Source organism: Sinocyclocheilus anshuiensis, unplaced genomic scaffold (assembly GCF_001515605.1).
Source record: "Sinocyclocheilus anshuiensis isolate Anshui unplaced genomic scaffold, SAMN03320099.WGS_v1.1 scaffold534, whole genome shotgun sequence".
In the NCBI taxonomy this organism is placed as follows: Eukaryota; Metazoa; Chordata; class Actinopteri; order Cypriniformes; family Cyprinidae; genus Sinocyclocheilus; species Sinocyclocheilus anshuiensis.
The window spans coordinates 621,154-648,191 of NW_015547712.1; the positions used below are offsets into that span (position 1 = coordinate 621,154).

Here is a 27,038-nt window from a genome sequence, read left to right on the forward strand (position 1 = left end):
TGTGTGTGTGTGTGTGTGTGTGTGTATATATATACAGTGGGTACGGAGAGTATTCAGACCCCCTTCAATTTTTCACTCTGTTATATTGCAGCCATTTGCTAAAATCATTTAAGTTAATTTTTTTTCCTCTTTAATGTACACACAGCACCCCATATTGACAGCAAAACACAGAATTGTTGACATTTTTGCAGATTTATTAAAAAAGATAAACTGAAATATCACATGGTCCTAAGTATTCCGACCCTTTGCTCAGTATTTAGTAGAAGCACCCTTTTGATCTAATACAGCCATGAGTCTTTTTGGGAAAGATGCAACAAGTTTTTCACTCCTGGATTTGGGGATCCTCTGCCATTTCTCCTTGCAGATCCTCTCCAGTTCTGTCAGGTTGGATGGTAAATGTTGGTGGACAGCCATTTTTAGGTCTCTCCAGAGATGTTCAATTGGGTTTAAGTCAGGGCTCTGTCTGGGCCATTCAAGAACAGTCACAGGGTTGTTGTGAAGCCACTCCTTCGTTGTTTTAGCTGTGTGCTTAGGGTCATTGTCTTGTTGGAAGGTAAACCTTCGGCCAGGTCTGAGGTCCTGAGCACTCTGGAGGAGGTTTTCGTCCAGGATATCCCTGTTGCTGCCACCACCATGCTTCACTGTTGGGATTGTATTGGACAGGTGATGAGCAGTGCCTGTTTTTCTCCACACATACCGCTTAGAATTATGGCCAAAAAGTTCTATCTTGGTCTCATTAGACCAGAGAATCTTATTTCTCACCGTCTTGGAGTCCTTCAGGTGTTTTTTTAGCAAACTCCATGCGGGCTTTCCTGTGTCTTGCACTGAGGAGAGGCTTCCTTCGGGCCACTCTGCCATAAAGCCCCGATTGGTGGAGGGCTGCAGTGATGGTTGTCTTTCTACAACTTTCTCCCATCTCCTGACTGCATCTCTGGAGCTCAGCCACAGTGATCTTTGGGTTCTTCTTTACCTCTCTCACCAAGGCTCTTCTCCCCCGATAGCTCAGTTTGGCCGGACGGCCAGCTCTAGGAAGGGTTCTGGTCGTCCCAAACGTCTTCCATTTAAGGATTATGGAGGCCACTGTGCTCTTAGGAACCTTAAGTGCAGCAGAATTTTTTTTGTAACCTTGGCCAGATCTGTGCCTTGCCAGAATTTTGTCTCTGAGCTCTTCAGGCAGTTCCTTTGACCTCATGATTCTCATTTGCTCTGACATGCACTGTGAGCTGTAAGGTCTTATATAGACAGGTGTGTGGCTTTCCTAATCAAGTCCAATCAGTATAATCAAACACAGCTGGACTCAAATGAAGGTGTAGAACCATCTCAAGGATGATCAGAAGAAATGGACAGCACCTGAGTTAAATATATGAGTGTCACAGAAAAGGGTCTGAATACTTAGGACCATGTGATATTTCAGTTTTTCTTTTTTAATAAATCTGCAAAAATGTCAACAATTCTGTGTTTTTCTGTCAATATGGGGTGCTGTGTGTACATTAATGAGGAAAAAAAATTAACTTAAATGATTTTAGCAAATGGCTGCAATATAACAAAGAGTGAAAAATTTAAGGGGGTCTGAATACTTTCCGTACCCACTGTATATATTTAAGATTTAAAAAACTGTATGTTTTGAACATTCAGCGAAATAATGCTTTCATAACTTTAGAACATTTTTGTTCTCCTTTTCTGTCATACAAGCCAGTTTTATGTGAATACACTGTAAAAAATTAAAGATTATTGGAGTCTGTTTTACAAGAAATCATATTCCATGTGTAATTCAATGTGTTTCTTTGTAAATTAGCAAACAGTGAAAACTGTTTTGAAGTAAATCCTACACCAACTTTAGTATACAGACATCAGTGAGTGATTTAGGAGTGTGAACTCATAATCATTCCGCAAAAGAATCCAAGGTCTAGATGCAATTCAAATGATATTACATTTTGGCCCTGTGGAAAAAATGCTTACGAGTTAAATTGCTTTGTGAGTCTCCAACTGGAGATTATTAAGTGTCAGAGTGAGAAAATCATTAGTCCTGGGGTGTGCTGGTCTAAAAATGAAATATTATGTGAGCAAAATCATTTCCAGAGGTTCTAGAGGCTATAGAGACGAGCAAACAGAAAGTGAGGTGGAAACTAAACTACAGAGCAAGAGAAAGAGCACGACTACTGCACACTATACACAGCAAACTATCAAGTATTATTACAAAAATAGCATGTAAAAAAGCAGTATATAAAAAAATAAACAGTATGCTACACTCTTAAAAATAAAGTTTTTTTATTGGCATCAATGGTTCCACAAAAAACCTTTACCATGGAAACTTTTCATTCCACAAAAGATGAGAGATTATTATTTAGATTATTAAAATGTTCTTCACACAAAGAAAAATGGTTCAAAGCTGATTCTTCAATGGCATCACTGTGAAAACCCCCTTTTGTAACCTTTATTTTTAAGAGTGTATATTTTCTCACGTTGTTTTGTATCTTTAGTCCAAATTATGAAAAAACTGTCCTAACTTTTGGCAGTATCAACAAAAGATGAGTCAAGATAGAGATGCCAAAAATTAGAATTGATTACTATTATATACGATTCATGCAATATATACACTACCGATCAAATGTTTGGGGTCAGTAAGATGGTTTTTGAAATAAATCAATACTTTTATTCAGCAAAGATGCATTAATCTGATTAAAAGTGACAGTAAATATCAAGTATTATTACAAAAATAGTATGTAAAAAAGCAGTATATAAAAAAATAAACAGTATGCTACACTCTTAAAAATTAAGTTTTTTTATTGGCATCAATGGTTCCACAAAAAACCTTTACCATGGAAACTTTTCATTCCACAAAAGATGAGAGATTATTATTTAGAACTGTCTCTCTCTCTCTCTCAGAGCATTCGTGATGCTAGACAGTTCGTTTTGTGACTCTGACACAGGTAGACACATGGTTTGGGCCCAGAGTGAGTGTCTCTGTCCTGAATGTGTGGAAAACTCATAGAGTTGAATTAACAACAGAACATGCTTGAGGATAATTCTGCTTAATGTGTTTAACAGGAGCCAGTGCTGTGAAATACCTGTGCTTTCATTTCAGCTTCTCTCTCTCTAAATGTTCAGTACAATTTAACCTAAAATAATATTTAGTCATCATCTGTTCACTCGCTTATTTTTGCTTTTCAAGCTCCAAAAAGAACAAAAACACATCTTGACATGCCATATTTGATCTGTGGTGAAAGAAGACGAAGCATAAACCCAGCTAACAGGGAACGTTCTGACAAGGTTCTCTCAATATTATAAACAAATGTTCTTGCAGTAACATTAACAGAATGTTCAAGTTTGGTTTTTGATAGCGTTCTCTTTATACATCGTTCATGGAACGTTTTCTCTGAATTCCATTTTGTTAATTTTGCTACTTCTTTCAAAACGTTCAATGGTTCCACAAAAAACCTTTACCATGGAAACTTTTCATTCCACAAAAGATGAGAGATTATTATTTAGATTATTAAAATGTTCTTCACACAAAGAAAAATGGTTCAAAGCTGATTCTTCAATGGCATCACTGTGAAAACCCCCTTTTGTAACCTTTATTTTTAAGAGTGTATATTTTCTCACGTTGTTTTGTATCTTTAGTCCAAATTATGAAAAAACTGTCCTAACTTTTGGCAGTATCAACAAAAGATGAGTCAAGATAGAGATGCCAAAAATTAGAATTGATTACTATTATATACGATTCATGCAATATATACACTACCGATCAAATGTTTGGGGTCAGTAAGATGGTTTTTGAAATAAATCAATACTTTTATTCAGCAAAGATGCATTAATCTGATTAAAAGTGACAGTAAAGACATTTATAATTACAAAATATTTCTATTTTAAATAAATCAGTTCTTTTGAACTTCTTATTCATCAAAGATTCCTGAAAAAATCATTTTTATCACGGTTTCCACAAAAATATGAAGCAGCACAACTGTTTTCAACACTGATAATAATCAGAAATATTTCTTGAGCAGCAAATCAGTATATTAGATTGATTTCTGAAGGATCATGTGACACTGAAGACTGAAGTAATGATGCTGAAAATTCAGCTTTGTATCAGGAATAAATTATGCTTTAAAAATATTAAAATATAAAACAGTTCTTTTAAATCACAATAATATTTCATAATATTACTGTTTTTACTGTACTTTTAATCAAGTAAATGTAGCCTTAGTGAGCAGAAGAGACTTTCCTACTAACATCAAACTTTTCAACAGTAGAAATAGTAAGAGTATTATGGATTTAAAAAAAAATTATTTGTTGTATACTGTATTTGGCAAATGTAGGTCATCTACATACTATATACTAAATAGCACTTAGAAATAGTACTATGACTATTCCATAATGTTTTTTTTCCCCAATACATCATTTATACAGAATACGGCTTTATTCTCCAATACGACTTTACTTACAGAATGACTAAGGTTTGAGTGTAAAAAATAAAATAAAATAAAATAATATAAATTTCCATAACTTTTTGATAAAGTTTGAGTGTAAAAAATAAAATAAAATAAAATAAAATAATATAAATTTCCATAACTTTTTGATAATTTTCAGATTGAAAAAAAAAAAAAGTTTAAATTGCCCGGGAATCCTGCTATTGTGAACATAGGCATGCTTTCCAGCAACATTTATATATTAATAAGTCCATTTATAGAAATGTCTAGAAAACAGAGCTGCCTATAATGAAAAAAAAAAACAAAAGCTGTAAAACATTCAGGACTGACATCCTCCCTTGGATTCCAGTGATATTTCTGGCACGGTTTAAGAGTTGCATTTTTCTCTTCGCGGTGCCAGAATCTCCGGCCGAGTCTTTCTCTGCCTAATGGAAGAGTTATAAGTGTTTAATTGAACCCTGCTGTCATATGGACCCTGCCACACTTAAAACCATCATTCCTGGCCTCGCCGCATTCCTCGGGGTATGAATAAAGAAAGACAGAGAGCGAGCGCCAGAGGAGGAGAACGCATCCCGCTGCACACATCTGTGACCCAGCTTTACGGGCCAACTTCAATTCTGGATGGGCTCCCAAACCAAGGCCATCTGCTGCTGTGATTTAATTAATAATAGAGTGCCTTTGTGCTGAATGACGGCTTCGGGCACATTTTAAAACACTGCTGGAGGACGCAGAGACCCTCGCTGGGATGCTACCTGAAAACACTCACAAAACATCTGAAGTATGGATGGGCTGTTATATGATTAGTGCAAACCATGTTTGAGCAATTCAACATTTCATTACACTATTCAATATTTCATTCAACTAAAATATTACTAGTTATTTAAAGAAATGTGCCTAATTACACAATAAGTGCAAACCATGTTTGAGCAAAAATTGAGCAACATTTCATTAATAAACTAAATATCACTAAGCTTGAGAGCTTAATAAAAATGTGCATAATTATAAGTGCAAACTATATCTAAGCAATTTAGCATTTCATTAATAAACAAAAATATTACTAATTTGAAAATGTAATAAAATGCTTAATTATACAATAAATATAAACCATGTTTGTGCAATTTATCATTTCATTAAAAAACAAACAAAAAACCGACTGTTTTGAGAACTGAATAAAAAAATTGCTTAATTTTACAATAAGTGCAAACCAAGTTTGAAAAAATTTTTTTTATTAATAAACAAAAATATTTCTATGATGAGAATTTAATTTTAAAAATCTTAATTATATACGACTGTTTTGAGAACTGAATAAAAAAATTGCTTAATTTTACAATAAGTGCAAACCAAGTTTGAAAAATTTTTTTTTTATTAATAAACAAAAATATTTCTATGATGAGAATTTAATTTTAAAAATCTTAATTATATAAGTGCAATAAATATTTAAATGTTTTATTTTATTTTATTACAAACAAAAATATTTCTATGATGAGAATTTAATTTTAAAAATCTTAATTATATAAGTGCAATAAATATTTAAATGTTTTATTTTATTTTATTACAAACAAAAATATTTCTATGATGAGAATTTAATTTTAAAAATCTTAATTATATAAGTGCAATAAATATTTAAATGTTTTATTTTATTTTATTACAAACAAAAATATTTCTATGATGAGAATTTAATTTTAAAAATCTTAATTATATAAGTGCAATAAATATTTAAATGTTTTATTTTATTTTATTACAAACAAAAATATTTCTATTTTGAGAATTGAATAAAACGCTTAATTTTTTACAACAATTGTAAACCATGTTTGAAAAAAATGTGTTATTTCATGAATAAACTAAAATATTTCCATGTTGAGAATTTAATTTAATAAATCTTAATTATATAAGGGCAAACCATGCTTAAGAAATTACACTCTTCATTAATAAACAAAACTTTTAATAAAAATGTGCTTAATTATACAATAAATGCAAACTATGTTTGAGCAATTTAACACATGGTTAATAAATTAAAAAATACAATTTTGAGAATTTCATTGAAAAATGTGCTGAAGTGCAAACCATGTTTTAACAATTCAACATTTCTTTAATAAACAAAAATATTACTATTTTTTGAAGTTAATTTAAAAAAGAGCTTAATTGTAATGAACGCCAAATATCCTAATGGTCTTAAACATTTTCATTATGCAAATCTCTCATTTTTTCTTCCCTTCAGACTTTGGGGTAAAAAATGAGATTCACCCAAATAGGATGGGATTTAATTTTCCCAGCATGCCCAAGGTCAGCTGTACTCTCTCTGTCTGGCTTTCTAACAAGGGTCAGCGCAAGACGAGCCGCGTATCACTGATTGATTTATTCACTGCCTATTTTTAGCGGCACCAATTAGCACGACTGACAGCGGATGTTACAACTGTAGTTGCGTGAGTACAAGCCCGTCCCCGTCTGATAGCTGTCTGTCCCGCAGCGTTCACACTTAACACACATCTCCTTCATCTGTGTCTGTCATCTCGCTTTCCCCAAAACCACCTGGCAGCTCATCCAAACACTTCCTCCTGCATTCATTACGGTGTTTTCAGCAGGCCGGCGGTCTTAAAGTGACAGTTCACCCAAAAAATGAATTTCCTGTCATCACTTATTTTCCATCATGTCATTCCAAATCCATATGACTTTCTTTTTTACACAGTCAGAATGATGTTTTAAGGTAGCTACAAAAATAGCTATTAAAATGAGCAAAAATCACCATAAAAACATCTCGGTTACGTACGTAACTCTCGTTCCCTGATGGAGGGAACGGAGACTTTATGTCGTGACTCGACATTATGGGGTCTTACTTGGGAGCCCGAATCCTCTCTGATTAAGAGAAAACGGCAATGAAATTTGGCTAGTGGATTTTGTATGCTGAGCCACTCCCCGTGCACGGGTATAAATAGGCGACAGGTGCATCCACTCATCAGGTTTTATGCTGAGGAGCCGAGAACTTGTCCCTGGCAACCAGCGATGGTTCGAGGTTGTGGCATGGGGACATAACGTACGTAACCGAGATGTTTCCTATCTGTCAGTCACTAGGAGTTATGTCGTGACTCGACATTATGGGGTCCATGGAAAGCACAACAACTTGAACCCCATCACAACCCTATGGCATTACAAATGTTGACAAGCAGCCGCGTGTCAGACAAATGCTACGCAAAGGTCGTAACCTTCCCACTGCCCCAGCACAAATTCGCTGACCTTGGTACCCGCAGGGACCAAAGGTGAGTATATCGCTGCTGGAGATATCCAAGCCGCTGTTCCTTTCACCACAGAAATGTCTTAAAGTCCCCCTGTAGTCAAAAAGTTTATCCTTCAAAACTCATCTTTGATAATAAAAATATTTTTTCTTGTGAAAATAATTTTCTCATGCTTTAAAATAGCTTGAATGCAACTCTACACCCTTGCCTCATTTACTATACGTGGATCTATAAATACGCAAATTAGCCCCGCCTCCACTCAGTCACACAGCAGCCAGCCATGAGCCATGAGAAGGGATTTCAACCTTCAATGAAAGATTTCTTCAAATCTTTCCTATTTGTTGTTACAGCTTGGCAGTAACGATGGGGAAGCGAGCCGTTCGGAGAAGGGCGCTACAGAGGCCACATCCTACCTGTAGGGAGGTCTCATGTGGAGACACTGATATGGGCTGACCCAAGCCTGGGGCAGTACTACATATGGAATGGACTCTGAGGCAGGTCCTACCTGAGAGTAGGGATGGAACGACAGAGCAGAGCCTGACAGAATGGTCTGTCAAAGGGAAGACATGGGTTCACTGCTGACAAGAGACCCGGGCAAGCTAACACCAATACTGTGCCTGGCATCAGACTGCTCCGCCCAGTCTGACTACCGGAGGTGCTGGAGGATACTCCACCAGGGTTCGCCGTTCGGGGAACTGTACTGAGGAGGAAACAGACGCTCGCAACACCAGCCAGCTCTTCCCACCACTTACCTGTTACCCAACACACGGGAAGAAACTGGCTCAACGAGGAGACTGTAAACTCTCGCGAAGGTGTTCGGTGTAGCCCAGCCCGCAGCTCTACAGATGTCCACCAGAGAGGTGCCGTGCGCCGACACAAAGAAGGAGGCAACACTCCGTGTGGAGTGAGCCCTCACCCCCAGGGGGCACGGCTCGCCTCGAGATTGGTTCGCCAAGGCGATACCACCCACTATCCCATGGGCCAACCTCTGCTTGGAGGCAGCCTTCCCTTTCTGCTGACCTCTGTAGCAGACACAGAGCTGCTCAGAGTTTCTGAAGCTCCGGGTGTGGTCCACGTATATGCGCAGCGCTCTTACGGGACACAGCAACGCCAAGGCTGGATCTGCCTCCTCCGAGGGCAGTGCTTGCAGGTTCACCACCTGATCGCGAAAAGGTGTGGTGGGAACCTTGGACACGTATCCAGACTGGGGTCTCAGTAGTGTTGTTTTTGGCGGCCTGTTTTAATTTTAGGTTTAGTCTAGTCTTTGTGTGAAGCTGTCATTTTAGTTTTATTAGTTTTAGTCACGTTCATACTCTTTTTAGTCTAGTCAAGTTTTAGTCAACTAAAAGTCTGAGCATTTTAGTCTTATTTTAGTCAGAATTATCCATGACTATTTTCGTCTAGTTTTAGTCGACGAAAACTGATGACATTTAGTCTAGTTTTAGTCAATGAAAATTGTATTTTAGTCTCTTTTTAGAAATGCTCAGGACAATGTGAGAGTAGGCCGGCCTGAACACAAGGCACTCTTCGCTCACCGAAAATGCTTGGAGGTCCCCGACCCTCTTGATAGAAGTGAGCGCGGTCAGGAGCGCTGTCTTAGCAGACAAGAATTAAGCTCAACTGAGTCTAGAGGCTCAAAGGGATCCCTCTGAAGGCCAGCCAGGATGGTAGAGAGATCCCAGGAGGGCACCAGGGGTGGCCTAGGAGGATTTAACCTTCTGGCACTCGTCAGGGTCCTGAAGCAACACTAGGTCTCAGGACAATGTGAGAGTAGGCCGGCCTGAACACAAGGCACTCTTCGCTCACCGAAAATGCTTGGAGGTCCCCGACCCTCTTGATAGAAGTGAGCGCGGTCAGGAGCGCTGTCTTAGCAGACAAGAATTAAGCTCAACTGAGTCTAGAGGCTCAAAGGGATCCCTCTGAAGGCCAGCCAGGATGGTAGAGAGATCCCAGGAGGGCACCAGGGGTGGCCTAGGAGGATTTAACCTTCTGGCATCCCTCAGGAACCTGACGATGAGACCAGGGACCGGCCGTCCACTGCATCGTGATGTGCTGCGATAGCAGCCACATACACTTTCAAGGTGGAGGCTGACAGCCTTCACTCCAACCTTCCTTGCAGGAAAGAAAGCTCTACTCCAATTGTGCATCGTCGGGGGTCTTCTTTGCGAGAAGAACACCAGATCACGAACAGACTCCACTTCAAGGCAAAATCTTGCCTCGTAGAGAGGGCTCTGGCCTGAGTGATAGTGTCTTCCACCGCCGGTGGGCGATCACTTAGGTGCCAAAGGTGCCGAGCCTCTGAGAAAAAAGGTCCTTCCTCAGAGGATTGCGCCAGGAAGGGGCAGTCACGAGGAGCAAGAGTTCCAAAAACCAGGTCCGGGTGGGCCAATACAGTGCAACTAGCAGGACCTGTTCCTCATCCTCCCTGACCTTGCACAGTGTCTGTGCGAGATGGCTCACTGGGGGAAACGCATACTTGCGTAAAGCCAGAGGCCAGTGCGTCCGTGCCGAGGGCGGCCTCGGTCAGGGAGTAATACAGCTTGCAGTGGGAGGACTCGTGGGAGGCAAACAGGTCTACCTGAGCTCCCCGAATCGACTCCAGATCAGCTGGATCATCTCGGGATGGAGGCGCCATTCTCTGGGGAACGTGAGCTGTCGTGAGAGCACATCGGCTGCACGATAGAGCTCCCCCGGGATGTGGATGGCACGCAGCGACTTGCGCCATGTCTGACTCCAGAGGAGGAGATGGTGGGTGAGTTGTGACATGCGACGTGATCTTAGACAACCCTGCCAGTTGATGTACGAAATGGTCGAAGTGTTGTCCGTACGGACCAACACGTGCTTGCCAAGCAGCAGTGGCCGGAACCGACGCAAGGCTAGTAGCACTGTCAGCAACTCGAGGCAGTTGATGTGCCAATGCAGTCGAGGCCCTGTCCAGAACCCGAGGCTGCCTGCCCGTTGCATGTAGCGCACCAGCCCGCACTGGAGGTATCTGTCGTGACAACGACATACCGAGACACTTGTTCTAAGCGCACTCTATTCCAAGGTCAAAGACAAGGTCCATCCAGGGGCTGAATGAGCGGCAACATGTCGGTGTGATGGTCACGCGAACTGTACTGCGGCGCCACGCCCATCTCGGGACTCGGGAGTGTAACCAGTGCTGAAGTGGTCTCATATGCAGCAAACCGAGTGGCGTGACTGCAGCTGCGGATGCCATATGCCCCAGGAGCCTCTGAAAGTGTTTCAGTGGTACACTATCCTGCCTCTGAAGGAACTCAGGCAGTTCAGCACGGACTGGGCATGCTCGTTGGTGAGACGTGCAGCCATACTCACCGAGTCTAACGCCATACTGAGAAAAGAGATTCGAGATTGACCCGAAGCCCCTACTGGCTGAGGTGCCGGAGCACCAGGTCCCAGTGATCACACAACTATTCTCATGAGCGTGCCATGCTCGAGATAGTTGTGGATCCTGATGCCCACTTCCCGTAACAGGGCAAGGGCGCCCTCCGCGACTTTCGCAAAGACATGGGGCGGACCGGGATAGCCTGAAGGGGAGGACCCAGACAGTGATGCCCGACCCTTGAACGCAAACCGTAGGAACGGCCTGTGTCGAGGAAGAATCGAGACATGAAAGTCAACGTCTTTCAGGTTGACCGCTGCAAACCAGTCCTGGGGCTGAATGCATCTGATGATGTACTTCTGCGTGAACATCTTAAACGGAAGCTTGTGAAGGGCCCGATTCAAGACACGCAGATCCAGGACTAGCCGAAGGCCACCGTCTTTGTTGAGCACGATGAAGTAAGGGCTGTAAACCCCAACACCATCTCGACTGGAGGGACAGGCTCGATTGCATCCTTCGCCAATAGGACAGCAATCTCCTCGCACAGGACAGGGGCGTCTCGAACTGCCACCAAAGTCTCGAGGACGCCGCTTAACCTGGGGGGGTCGCCTGGTGAACTGAACCACTTAGCCAAGTCAGACTGTCCGAATGAGCCAGCGGGACGGGTTGGGCAGCGCGAGCCACGCTCCCAAACTCCATGTAAGTGGCACCAAAGGGACAATCAACATACCCACAGTGGTGCAGCGGTGGGAAGTCGTGACAGATGGCCCAGAAAGCACTGCGTTCTGGCCCGTCACGGCAGGACTCCTCGTGTCCCCAGTGGGACCGGCCGGAGATGCATGGGAAGGCATTGCATCCCCGAACCGCAATGTTTTGGCCGCTGGTGATAGGGGGCGTCGTGGGCGAGAGTGAGTGAATAACCCAGCCTGGGAGATGGGAGCGTCCAGAAAGCGCACTGTCGACGTCACTCATCTCCACAAGGCTGCGCCATTGTCCACTAACGTGGACATCGCCTTCCCGAGGGACCGCACTGTGACTTTCGTTGCCCGGGGGGCAAAGTCATTCGCTGAATGCAGATCTTGCATCAACCTTGGGTCAGTACTACCCTCCTGCATTCGTTTTAGTGCCTTGGCTTGGTGTACTTGCAGGATAGCCATGGCATGCAGGGCAGAGGCGGCTTGGCCCACAGGACTGCAAGCTTTGGCTGTGAGAGCCGCCGTCAGCTTACAGGCTTTGGATGGGAGACGAGGAAGATTCCTCCAAGTGGTGGCGTTTTGCAGGCACAGGTGCATCGCAAACGCACTCTCCACCTGGGGAATGTCAACGTACCCCCTAGCCGCCCCGCCAACAAGGGTAGTGAGGATGGAGGAGGCAGACGAGCGGCTTCCGGCCGAATCTATCGGTGTGCCGAATGAAACGCTGGGCACGCCGTCAGACGGCACAGCAGAATCCCCGGGGAGCCGCACAGAACAGCTGCTGCGGGAGGAGTGAGAGGTTCACGGGCACTGGTCCGGCGGAGAGGCTCTCACTGTAGCCCTCAGATCGCTCAGAGCACTGGCCGATGGTTCCCTGCTCGTGGCAGAGAAGCCAGCACGGGTAGTGACAGAGCGAGCCCCTCCCATCCCCGTGAGAAGAGATAGGCGCGATCGCAGCGCTGCCATGGTTATACGCTCACAGTGAACGAATAAACCATTCACGAATGCAGCTTCAGCGAGCTGGATGCCCAGACACTGAAGACAACGATCGTGGCTGTCAACAGAGGATAGGAAACGACCGCAACCAAGAGGACATGGACGGAACGGCGTCTTTAAAAAGACACGAGCCGTCCACGATCAGAAACTTCTCTTTTAGATGAAGCACCCAGGGGAATCTCTAAATTAACAGGGACGCCGCTGATTGTGCCGTAACGCCACCCAGAACAGCCTCTTCTTCAGGAGAGAATTCGCCTATTTGTCACCTATTTATACCCGTATGCACGGGGAGTGGCTCAGATAATGTCGAGTCACGACATAACTCGTAGTGACCGCAGATAGGGAAGTATTGAAAGTGAAAGTGACGTGACATGTGGCCAAGTATGGTGAGTATGGTGGAATTAGTGCTCTGCATTTAACCCATCCAAAGTACACACACACGGCAGTGAACACACACACACACACACACACACACACACACACACACACCCATCCCCGTGAGAAGAGATACCTATTATATAGGTAATTATATAGGTAATCCTTATGGCTTGTGCACTATTCCAAACAGCGAGGACTTAAATTTCCCTGTTCCTCGCACAAAAGCATCAGACAGTATGACTTCAGAAGACATTAAATATGGTGCTGAAATCATATGAACTACTTTTTTTTACATAGAAGTCACACAGGTTTAAATCGACATGAATCCTCATTTTTGGGTATATTTCTTTAATCAATGTGTCTGGTTCTATTGTGCATATTAACCAGTTATAATGCTACCATGTTTGAGCAATTTAACATTTCATAAATAAGCAAAAAAAATTATTTTGAAAATTTTATATTAAAAAGTTTGCTTAATTGTAATGTTTGCTCTTAAAAAATTAATTTTTCATTTTATTTTCTTTCTTTATTTATTCATTTTTAATTGGTGTTTATTGATTTGGGGTGAAAAATAAGATTCACCCAAATGCATCAAACTCAAATAACTTTTGCACCTATAAGGATGAGATTTCTGTCAATAGAATAAAGTCATAGTCATGAAGATATTCCTTCAATAAACGTCTCTGGTCCTATTGTGCACAGTGGTGGAGCTAGAGTTTTATAGATGGGGTGGCCAAGGCTAATTCAGGGGGTCCATATCAGTGTATTACCCCAACCTGGCATAAAAAAGCATGAATAAATTCTATGATTGCATACTTCACATTACCCCACATAAGTTAAACATACCGTAACTTCAAATGTTAGGACAATGATACACGAGGCAACTTTTGGAGCAATTTTGCTTGGGCACTTTCCCATTAAGAATAGGTAACACATTTTTATCTGGATAATTTAGATCGGTCGTGGGCTCTGTGTCTCACCTGATTGCTCAAAAAGTTGCCCCGTGTTATCATCAGCCTTAACTTATTTCTTTTATTTAACCAGTGGTTGGAGCAAAAGATTACCTTGCAGGCTACAGTGAATTTTGTAAATGCTGTTCAGGAAACCTAAAACTTCAACTTACTTCAAACAGGGCTGACAACTTTTGAGTTCAGCCTGGAGTGAGAATTATTCAGGAAAAATTAACAAGCTTGCAATTAAGGAAGTTTTTTTTAAATTTTTTTTTATTTTTCTAAAATAAATTATACAGGGAACCCTATTGTTGAGGTTAAAAGTAACAACTGATTTGTAAACAAGTATTATACCATTTTTTTTATAATAATGTTATATCTTTACATTATTAATTATAATAAAAAGAGCAATTATATGAGTATATACTGTATATAAAAAACGTAATTTTTGCAAACTTCTACTCTCTAGTGTACATTTTTCTCGCTACTTGGACACTGAATGGAATTTCTGCAGTTATGTGACAATGTTTTATAGCTGCTGTCTTAACGCGATTGAAACACTCATTGCGTGATTACATGAGACACTATACAATAAGTTGTAGTGTATCTTTTAAAATGGATCGGATGTGCATTCGATGTTTATTTCATGCTAATTATATAATGCACTCCTGCTTCGCTTGAACTGAGGCAATGCGGGAGCACATGTGAACCGTCACGCCAATAAAGAGCTCCAAAACGGTATTTATCGTTTGAAATTCTAACATAATTTGAATGCTGAGACTTTGTTTCCTATTATCAGAAGTGACCTGCTCTGTCGTGTCTGTCAGCTCACTGTCTGTGGCCTCTCTGCTCTGCAATGTTTTCACTCCATAAGAAAATGAATGTGTGGCGCGAGAGGCTTGAAATAGACGCGATGAAGTGCTATGCGGAACACCAGATGCGTCGCATCCTTGCGTTCAAGGCTAAAATAAATGCTTCTTTCAGTACGATTAAACAAAGAACATGAAATAATAGCATATTAATTATTGGGGTGGCACCCTGGACACCCCTCCACGGATGCATGATCAGCATTTCAGTAATGTACATTATTTTACAGAAAAAAAAATGGATGCATCATTAACAATGATTGCACCAAACCATGTTTGAGCAATTTGACATTATATATATATATATATACTGTATATATATATATATATATATAAAATTTAATAAAAATAAGTTTTCTTAATTGTAATTACTGATCTTAAAGATGGTTTTTAAAAAAATCTTTTTTTGTTGTTGTTGCTTTTTTGTTTTTAATTTAGATTTTAGGGTGAAAAATGACTCAAATACTTACAATTCAAAGAGCTTTTATAAGGATGGGAGTTTTTTCTGTAGAACAAAGTCACATGGGTTTAAAACAACATGAATCCTTATATTTGTATAAAATATCCTTTTAATAAATGTTGCTGGTCCTGTTTAGTATGATCAGCATAGATTACGCTAAAGAAAAAAACATGTGCACCATCTTTTCCCAAAAAACAATAACTCACTGTTTAAAGTGTTTTCTGCTGATGCAACCAGGAATAATACAAAAATAAATATTCACGAATAATATCATAGACTGTTTTTTTTACAATCCAGTCAAACTGTGATGGATTAAATTGAGTCCATATTCTGCATCATTCACATGTTTATAGAGTTTAATGCTGTACACTGAACAAAGGATTTATTTTAAAACAAATTTCAGTCAGAAACTGCTAGTAAATTTGCAAATGTAAAGTATAATAAAATCAAGTGATTTTCTGTATGCATTAGTGTGGAGACGTGGTTAAACTGTTTGATATGCTTCACACCCATTTAATTCACGTACAACGACATGAGCAAAGACACTTCATTACCGCGCAGTGTGACCGTGACAATGAGTCCTTCTGACATTAATATCCATCAAGGGTTCAATGCGACCACATGTTTTGTATGTAAAACTGCAGGCCGCTGTTAAACATCCTGAACTCCTGACAAGCGTTCAGTGATTAGCATGACATGAATGTCTCATTACATGAGCGCTGAAGCTAACAGGCCACTGAAGTCATGCAGCATGATACAGTGCAACACATCATTAAATACCTCGAAACGCACCAAGGGACATCTATTAAGAGTAAAATGTGTGTGCATTTTGTGACGGTCACTCACAAGGAAGGGTCGTGCACGAGATCTTTGAGGTTGATCCCGCTGCGGTCCTCAGTGTGATTGTGAAAGCAGCTGTCGCTTACTGCAACACAAACAGAGAGAGCAGATACATGCTTTAAACAGACACCAGATGATTAGAAATGAGGTAGAATTACAGATAAACATTCAGTGTTCAGATCGACTAAAAGTGACATTTCCACAAAAATAAGAAGCACAACTGTTTTCAAAATTGATAATAATAATAAAGTTTCTAGAGCAGCAAATCAGCATATCAGAATGATTTCTGAAAGATCATGTGACACTGAAGACTGGAGTAATGATGCTGAAAATTCAGCTTTGATCACAGGAATAAATTACATTTTAATATATATTCACATAGAAAACTGGCATTTTAAATTGTAATAATATTTCACAATATTTTACTGTGTTTTGATCAAACAAATGCAGCCTTGGTGAGCATAAAGAGACATATTTCAAAAACATTATTAAATCTTTGGAATGGACAGATTTTTCAACACAACCCACCATATTTCAGTCAAAGGATACCAACATGTATTTAAGAGACTGAAATGAAAGAAAAACGGTTTGTTATCAGAATAACTTTTCAAATGTAAAAGCTTTTTGTTACAACAGAAATGAATTTTAATTTGTATTCAATTCTAAAAGTTACTCTATAGATAAATCACACAAACAAAAATTCCAACCCAACAAAATATTTTCAAGCTAAACATAATTAGAATAACTCAAATTAACAAACTATGTTTAGTAAACTATTTTAGGAAACAAATAAAATCATATTAAAAACATTTTATAAGCAGGTGAATTGTGAATATGGGTTAATTTTGTAAGTAAAGAACATACTAACTAAATAATTGAAGAAAGAAAGAAAGAAAGAAAGCAGACACAGAGTTATTATTTTTTTATTAAAATAAAATAAAAATGACAAAACACACATACATGCACTCACACACACAACTGCTGCATCCAATGAGAGTTTAGTAATCGTCCGTGAGTCATCATTGTGACACAAGCAAAAGGAAAAGAGTGAGAGAGTCAAAGAGCTCTTCAAACCAGGCCGGTCCCTAGAGAGGTAAAGCACCAACACATGATGAAAGAAAAGATCAAGAGAAAGAAAAAAAAAACACATAAAGGAAAAAAAAAGAGGGAAAAGCTGGCTTTTGTGTTCAGCTCAAACACACATGATCTGTGCTGAGGTCAGTTTCATTCTGTTAACCCCCTTCAGGAAACATACGGGCAACATTACAGGCATGATATGCACCGAATCCTTCACAATAAGAACAGAAATATGCATTAAGAAAGTACATTTTGGTTTCATGTTGGGTTAAAAGAATGCATTGGATTACACAGGCAGCCTTCATTACGACTCTGAGCTAAAGAGAGAGTTCAAACAGCAGATCAGGAGAGACAGATAAAGATGCTGAGGAAGATGATGATCTGCACTGGAATCAGGCTTCAAAGGAATGTTAATGCAGCCAGTGCAAGACAGAGAAAGACACGAGATACTGAAGAAGAGAGAAAGAACACGAGAGAACATGTTTCCTGCTTTGTCGGCCATCCCAGCGGATGGAGCTCAATAAGATCCAGGACATGCTTTGCACAGACATGCTTTTTATCCTGCACCATAGTTGAGATTTTTAAAGACTCCATGAAGCAGAAATTGATATTTAGTGCATTTCTTGTACACTGTAAAAAAAAATCTGTGACATTTACGGTAAAATACTGGCAGCTGTAGTTGCCAGAACTTCACCATAAAAAATGGAAACTTACTGTTAACCAGTTAGCATGTTTTTACTGTAGCATTTTACTGTATGTCTTTTACTGTTAAAATCACAATCATTTTTTACAGTGTAGCTTTGAGGCCATTTGGACTCCCAATAACAACAACACAATGGTTTAAAACTAACAAAGCATTTTTTAACCTAGCCTTTAAATATAATGCATTGTAAAAGTATTTTAATGCATTATTTTGCTTTGTAATGCACCTTGTAATGCATTGTATGATCTCATGAATAATTGTGACTATACTTATAAGACATTATAATACTCATTTATTCATTTTTGTAAACATTTTTCTTTAAAAATTATAATGCATTAAAACATGACAAAAATATTTTAGATATATCAGGTAATCAACATATATTATAATGCATTTTAACTTTAGTTACAATTATTTATGAAAATACATTGCACATTGCAAAGTACATTATGAACACCTTTATAATGCATTATACATAAAGGCTTAAAGTGTTACAAAGCATAGCCTATCTATTTATTAATATTGCCATGAACTGCACAGGCCCAGCAATATGTAAAATAATACATATATCAATATGTTTTAACAGGAAATATTTCAATGCAAGAAAACCGGTTTGCAAGGCATCCAGAAATATGTTGCAGTCTGTTCATGTTTGCTAATGAAACCCAAAAGCACTTTTATTAAAGTTTTTTTTAAAGATGTTATTACTTTTACTCAGCAAAGATGCATTCATTTATGTAACTGTGATTTTTAAAAAATCTAACAATTCAGACTTTTTTCCTCAGAATTCAGAATTGTGAGATAAAAAGTTGCAATTACCTTTTTTTTCTAAATTTTTTTATTCCATAGTGGGGAAAAAAAATTGTGAGCGGTAAACTTGAAATTGTGAGAAACTCAATTTTAAAATATATTCACTTAGAAAACAGTTATTTGAAATTGTAATAATATTTAAAAATTTTTACTGTATTTTAAACTTTTAGAATACACTCCAAACCAGATGTGAGCATCTCTAACCACAGCACAGCTTTTCTGCTTTCAGTGTGAACAGACAAATCATGCCTGGATTTGTTGGGACAGGGTGTAAGTCTGTCTGGATAAAAAGCATCAGCTAAATGTCAAATTAGTAATCACAGCACGCTGTTTTGGGCTTCAGTTAAGGCTGTGCAGTATGGCTCCAGGACAGGGAACAGGTCCAGCAGAGGCCCAATACGAACGCTGCAGTAAACGCAGTCCTGCTGCTTCTCCATCTGTACTGCAACAGGGACAAGATGGAGCACCTGACCTTTGACCTGACCCTCATCTGCTCTGAGAGTTATCAGTTATCAGTCTGAATGAGGACAGAGAGCGCTACTTCATAGTAAGCACACTTGACGGACCACATGCACTGATTCAAACAATGCAGAAACTATATAATGCATAAATGAGTATTATCTATGCCAGCATGCTGTTACAAAAACTATTGATTGTCTCAAGCAGTAGCACATACTAGCAGAAGAGATTTGGATTTGTTTTGGAAAACAGTGTTCATTAATTAGGCCCCTATGTTTGCTGTAATATGGAAAACCCAGATGGAATCACAAATTACGGTCATAAAAATTGAATTTACAGTATAATGTCACAGAATTTGGCAAATTGTTGATGAATTGTATAATTATTCAATATGTGATATGGACACAGAAACACAAAGGTCTTCACTACGACCTGTCAAAACAAAAGCTGACAGAAATGTATTACTATTGTACAGTAGAGAGTACTGATAATAATAATAATAATAATAATAATAATAATAATAATAATAATAATAATAATAACTTTCCCTTTTTTTAAGGAATACCACACAATTTTTCTTCCATGTCAGAATTTGGGAAATTGAATTTGGAAAACAGAATTTGGGAAAATAATTCAGAGTAAAATGCATAAAAATTGCATAAAAATTCACGATTTCATACACTGTGAAAAAAAACCCCAGAAGTAAATAAAAAATTAAACATTTCGAAGTCGGAAATAAAACAAATGGAAAATGGTTTTCTAGTCTTTCTACTTCAAAATTTCATGTTTAATTCAACGTGTGACCTGCAGTTTCTTTGTAATGAACAGTTACATTTACTAGCAATTTTTGAGGGAAAATTGTTTCTACACCATTGTTATTTATTTATTTATTTTTTCAGTGTGTGGCCCTAAGTAATGTCAATCCAAGACTAGAACCACACTAAAACCATCATCATCAAGCATCACGACAGCAAGTTTCACACAGGCAAACACCTTGAATCTTGAATGAATGTCAGTCCCACCAGAAACAAGCAAATGTTTTATGTCAGACTGCTGTTAATTGCATTATGCTAATTTTTCACGAGGTCACGCCTCATTACGTCTCATATTTCCTTCAAGAGTTACAGCACTGGGGTGACACGCTCAGGTGAGGGAAACATGATCAGCACACAGGACGAAAGCAACAGGAAATGAGCCGATTTATTTCGATATTCTCATTTTATAACTCAAACCAAATAAACCAACTAATAAGTAAAAAGGGCTATAGACTACAAAGAAATGTTAAAAAATTCCCAAAATAATAAAATTACAAAATTACTACAACTTTAAAACATAAAAAAAGTTACCTGAAACTAAATAAATGTTAACTAAGTTGAGGTACTAAAATAACTTAAACTAAATAAACCAAAACGAATAAATAGAAATAAAAACTATACAGACATATAAAAAAACTAAAATATTTTTAAAATAATAAAAAAAATTACAAAAACACACAACAAAATTACAAAGACTTTAAAACTAAAACCATAGATAATCAAGAAAAAATTACTTACCTGAAAAAAAATACGTTAACTGAAAACAAGTGAAGTCCTATAAAAGCTAAAATAATAAAAAACGAAAACTAATAAATAAATTATATATATATATATATATATATATATATATATATAAACATAAAAAACTAATAAAAATAACAAAAACAAATGACAAAAAACAAAATTACTAACAATTTCAGAAAATCTCACAATAAAATCTAATTCAAAGTATCAACAAAACCTATAACAGTCTATTAATGATATTAAAATAACACTGGCATACATCAAACACCACTCCTATTGCTTATTACATTTGGCAAAATGTCCAGTAACTCTCAACTTGACCAGTGATGAATAACAACTATGATCTGATAATTTGTTGCCAAAACTTAAAACTGACATTGGATTAAAAATGCAAAATCACTGTATGGTAACTGATTATATAATAATGAAGTCATGTGACAACAACGTAGCATACTACTGGCTGAAATATTAATCGTTGCATGCTGCTATTTCATATTAACTTTTTTCATAATTTCAATAGTAATCAACTTTAAAATCAGAATTATTTAGCGCTTTTCACAATGCATATGTTCATAATAATGTTTAGAATATCTCAATATCTTCATGTATAGTTGAATTTAACAGACTATACCTGGATGGATAATGGTTACATTATGCAACAATACAGGCAATCAAGCAGGTTACAGTACATGCAGTAAGCAGTATGTTTCTTTCCAGCAGCACAAAAACATTCAAGTATTAAATTATCTGTATTACATTTGTTAAATTATCTTTAAAACAGTGATTTGAATAATATTTTAGAACTCTAGCAGATTAATTTCCACTTACATTGCAAGAGCTGTATGCACAGTGCCATAACATAAAGAGGTAATCCTAACAATACTGTGTGTTTACCGATAAAATACATTAACGTGGCCTCTTGTGCATTAATTATGAGGAAATATTCATTCCTCTGGGAGCATTTTCCAAGGTTTTTCTCACCTCGTTCTGAATAAACACAAAGAACTGGCCCACAATAAACATAACAAACACGGGGGTTACAGCCTCAATGTATGGAAGGCAGATGCAGCCAAAAGAATGGATGTCTAAATGCAATGTTTTTCTGCGTTAATGTGACAACACGCACAGCAGCCAATGAAATTGCTGTATTTGAGACTATATTTGCATATGTGATGCAATGGTATGCTGGTATATACGTATACAAACATCGGGCGACATGTTTATTCATGAAGGATGTTGTAATGGCATGTATGCAAACATCAGACGTTATATTTGTTCATGAGGGATAATGCATCGGTATGATGCATGTGTGATGTTAGTCTTAAGTCATGATTTGTCATGTCCTTTTTAGTTGTTTACTTCAACATTCTTTCTCAGGTAGAAAAGTCTTTTTTACATAATGTTTCAATTTACATTGAAACATTAATTAATTTACTGTAGCGCAGTAGATAACAGTAAAGCAAATGATAAAGAATAAACTAAAGAAAGGATTAATATGTGTTAATTATTTTAGAGGTAAATCTGATTTACATTTACATTTAATCATTTAGCAGACGGTTTTATCTTTAAAAAGTATTACACATTCAAACACGTCCAGAATGTGCGCGTTTTTAAATTTGTTGTCTAAACGTGGTAAAACTGAGCGTCTTTACACATAAAAAAACACAGCAAAAACGGAAGCTTTAATACAGCTAGAATGTGTGTGTCTACACATACAAAAGAAATGTGTTCAAAATTGCCACATTAACACAGTAAAATTTCACGCGTTCCGTTAATGACTTTTGGTGTACCGGCCTTCCATAGCAGCGCTCCACCAATGGCTTCAGCAGGAGATGACATCATTGCTTCATTCGCTCACGTGTCTTATTGGTTAGTGGGGTATCAAATGGAGCCAGAGGCCTCTGGGATGTAGATTACAGCGGTTTACTGCTGTTTATCAAGCCAGGCTTTGTACAAAGGAGGGGCCGACATTAAACCTGAGGGAGTTCTGTATGCTGCACCCAGCAGTCCAGCTGAGAGAGAGAGAGAGAGCATTGCTGTACACATAGCAGCTTCTTAATTCCGCAGCTGGGTAAATTTCCAAATTAATAAAGGTTTCACGGTGCTGGGGAAAATATAGTAACAGCAGATAAGATAATCTAATATAAGCCCAGTGTATCTTAGCAACCTTGTTCATTGTGAGAGCAGCAGCGACGGGGTCCACAGTGGGATCGCAGCAGCTATCAAACACGCGCCCAAAAACACTCTTATTAAACACACCGTAATAACCAGCATGTCGATGAAACTATACTGAAGACATCACATGCACTTATTGAGTATAAAAAGCACCGTTAAGATCTTTTGCCAATCAACAACGTTATGTTTAAAGCTATGCACTGGGCTGCATGTATTTGTTTAAGATATTGTATGAAATATAGTGCAAATGGGTCACTGACGTGAATGACAGTATACATTTTTATTGATAATTGTGCATGAAGCTGTTATGACCTCGTATTAATAGAGAGACTAAATGGAATATTTGTACTTATATAAATATATACTGTATATATACTTGAATATATGTGAAATATATACACCACATTGCAGGGCAATTTAAGTGAACTAGTGAAGACAAAAAATTGATTAAAATTAGGAAAAATTAAATACACACTTTCCCAGTGTGTACATGTTGTTCTAGAATTTCAGTGGAATAAAAAAGTTAAGATGAATTAATTATACTAAAAAATGTTGATTAAAAATTATGAAAAATTAATAAAAAAAGAATAATAAACATTGTGACCAGAACCTAATTTACATACTTTCTCCTACAAAGTAATCTTGAATTACAACTGAATAAAAAATTAATTAAATCTGCATACATACGCCTAATCACAGAGTCATTTAAGTGAACTAGTGAATACAAAAAGCTGATTCAAAATTCTAAAAAATAAAATAATTTAAAAACATAATTAAAATATTGTGACCAGTTACAGGACCTAAAATACATACTTGTCAGCTACACATTATTCTAGAATTTTAATTAAAATTTAATTTAATAAAATAAAGAAAGCTTAAAGGGGTCATAGGATGCCCATTTTCCACAAGTTGATATGATTCTTTAGGGTCTTAATGAAAAGTCTGTAACATAGTTTGGTTAAAATTTCTCAATGGTAGTGTAAAAAACACCTTTTTTACCCTGTCAAAAACAGCTCTTTTCAGATCAAGCTGTTTTTGTAGCATTTTCCTTTAAATGTTAATGAGCTCTGCTGACCCCGCCCCTCTCTTCCGGGCCGCTCTCAGAGAGACTGTTTACTTCAGCCGCATTCATCGTGAAACTTGCTAATTAGCACATTATTAGGAAAGGCGATTTGCAAAGATTCATTACAAAACATTATACTCACTTCTTCGTCACTTCTTGACGTCACACAGACAGGCATCTGAGATCGGCTCGATTTGAGAAAGGGGAAAACATTTAACCAGATAAAAAAAAAAAACACTGGGTGGATTTTTATCATTATAGGGTGGTTGTGTAAGCACACTGCCAACACACATTTCAGTTCAAACAACTTGTAAAAGTGCATGTAGCATCCTATGACCCCTTTAAGAAAAAAAAAATCATATTAATTAAATCTGCACATGGGACTACATTGAATATTTGTACTTTTTAACATGTATTTGCCACATCGCAGGACTATTTAAGAGAACTAGTAAAGTCAAAAAGGTGATTAAAAATCCTTAAAAAATGGAATGTGTCCAGTTACAGCATTTAAAATATATACTTTAACCTTACACATTCATCTTGAATTTTAATTTAATTAAAAAACATTGAACATGGAATATTTGTTCTTTCAAAACGGATTTGCCACATCACAAGCTGAACCAAAAGGCTGATTACAAATGATGGAAAAAAAAAGAAGATATCTGTGATCAACAATTTGCACATTTCCTGAAACATTATTTTTGAATTTGAATTTTAAAAATGTAAAAATAATTTTAGACTAATTTAAAAGATATCAGGAATAAGGTCTGTATCAGACCTTTACGAGACAACATTGAACATTTGTCATTTTAAAAAATGCGTTTGCAAAGCAATGCATTTCCCACATCACAGAACAATTTAGGTTAGCTAGTAAAACAAAGTGAATAAAGTGACCAGTTACATGACCTAAAATATGTACTTTCTCTTAAACATTAATCTTGAAATTTGAGTAAAAATAAATAAATTATGGACATGTTGTGTGTCATCTACCCAAATAAAAATAAAAGTACAACAAGTAGTAAGTATTTGTTTTTTTAATTCCATAATCCATAAATCCTGATTATCATGGCTTGTAAAATCAGGGATGTCCCAATTTTATCCGTACAGCCAGTGACTCTAGTGTGTTTGCTGGGAATCAAACCAATGACAATAGAAGAGATCAGACTGATGGGATGTTAAGAGTCGACTGTCATTCTCACTCATTTCTCACAGAAATCTTTGTTTCTCTGCTCTCAGATCTGTATGAAGGCCTGTCTTATTGATAATTCACCAACTCCTCTGTGAATATGGAAAGAACAATGACTAATGAAGCAATTGGAAAAAATAATCTCCAAAAATGTCCAAATTTCAGAAATGGAAAACCCAAGGAAACCTTTTATCCCTTCGTGTATTTCATATTTTATTTTCTGATAGTTTATATTATTACATCTTTTTTTCCCTGCATTTTATGTATGCGCCTGTTCACATTTTTTCACTGTTTTATTGTTTGTCAAGTGAAAATGGTGGGCCTGATAAAAAAAAAAAAGACACATGATTTGAGGAATCCTTCATGTTTGGAGCACAGTTATTGTTGCATTGTTACACTTTAGTTTACACTAATTAAAACCATAAAAAAAATCACATTACTTGAAATAAAAATTAAAAAATTAATGGAAATAAAAAATAAATAATACAAACGATATACATTTAAATAAATTAAATAATCTTTAGTTTAAATAATGAAATAAAAAATAACTAATAAATAAAAATAACTTATTTTATTTCAGTCTGTAGTGAAATAATCAAATTAAAAACTGAAATTTAAAATAGACATTTAAAAAAACAAACAAACAATAAAAATGACTAAATCACAACAAAATTAAACAACATTAGTGGAGCACTAATGTCAGATCACTAACTATGAGCAGCAGTTATAGTGTTGCCAGCCTCTTGCGTATTTAAACCACATTACACTGACACACACTGCCGGCGTAAGCGTCCACCCCCGCACAGGCATATGAAAATTAAAATCTACCCGACGGCCCTCTTCAGGGCAGTTTTCCATCACGCATCTTTATGAATCTCAGATTTCATCAGATTTCAATGAGAGACGTTAATGGAGGACGCCACTGCAGACGCTATGAGTAGATTATCATGCATCAAAATAGATACGACGACCCCAGATGTTTGATACAGATGATTTGTGGGGGGTCGACGTGGTTTTAGTCAGGGTCAAAGGTCAGTCTCAAAGCCACCGTTTTGTAGATTTACAAAGCATGAGAATGTTATATGTGGACTGAAATTAGCTGAACATATGGTGATTTAACCATCAACACAAACACTCATCCAGATGTTACTGAACTACATCATTAACATACTGAAACAGTTCACCTGAAAATAACCATCCTGTCATCATTTACTCACCATAATGTCTTTACAAACCCATATGACTCTCTATCTTTCTTCTGTGGAACACAAAAGGTGTATTTCTGAAGCGTGAAAGTGATTGAGGAACTGCGCTCATCAAGCCCCAAAGACTCCATAAGGCTTGAAAAATAGCACCAAAAGGCATAGTGTGCACATTTATGATACTTTTATAATGCTTTTTAGTTATTTGGAGACCCAAGTCCTTATCCACCTTCATATATGATCAAAAACTAAAATCATAGGATCCTTCCCTAGTGCCCTTGTTTAGTATGGCGATGCTTATTAACGTACAAAATTTTAATGCCGGTAAGATTTTTTAATGTCCTAGAATGAAGTCTCTTCTGCTCATCAAGGCTGCATTTATATGATTAAAAATACAGTAAAAACAGTAATATTGTAAAATATTATTACAATTTAAAATAAGTTTTCTATTTCATCAAAAATACAGTGAAAACAGTAATATTGTGAAATAATATCGCAATTTAAAATAAGTGTTTTCTATTTAATACATCTTAAAATGTAATTGATTGCTGTGATCAAAGCTGAATTTCCAGCATCATTACTCCAGTCTTCAGTGTCACATGATCCTTCAGAAATCATTCTA

The 27,038-nt window shown here is 37.4% G+C and overlaps 1 protein-coding gene across 2 annotated transcripts in view; it reads right to left on the bottom strand.

Moving 5' to 3' along the window:
* LOC107704060 (gephyrin-like) overlaps positions 1 to 27,038 on the bottom strand; it is a 325,183-nt gene that overhangs the window by 47,915 nt on the left and 250,230 nt on the right. For both annotated transcript variants that reach the window (XM_016506903.1, XM_016506902.1), the window contains exon 4: positions 16,189 to 16,267. In XM_016506903.1, the coding sequence (XP_016362389.1) occupies positions 16,189 to 16,267 (79 nt within the window). The remainder of the gene's footprint in view (positions 1 to 16,188; positions 16,268 to 27,038) is intronic.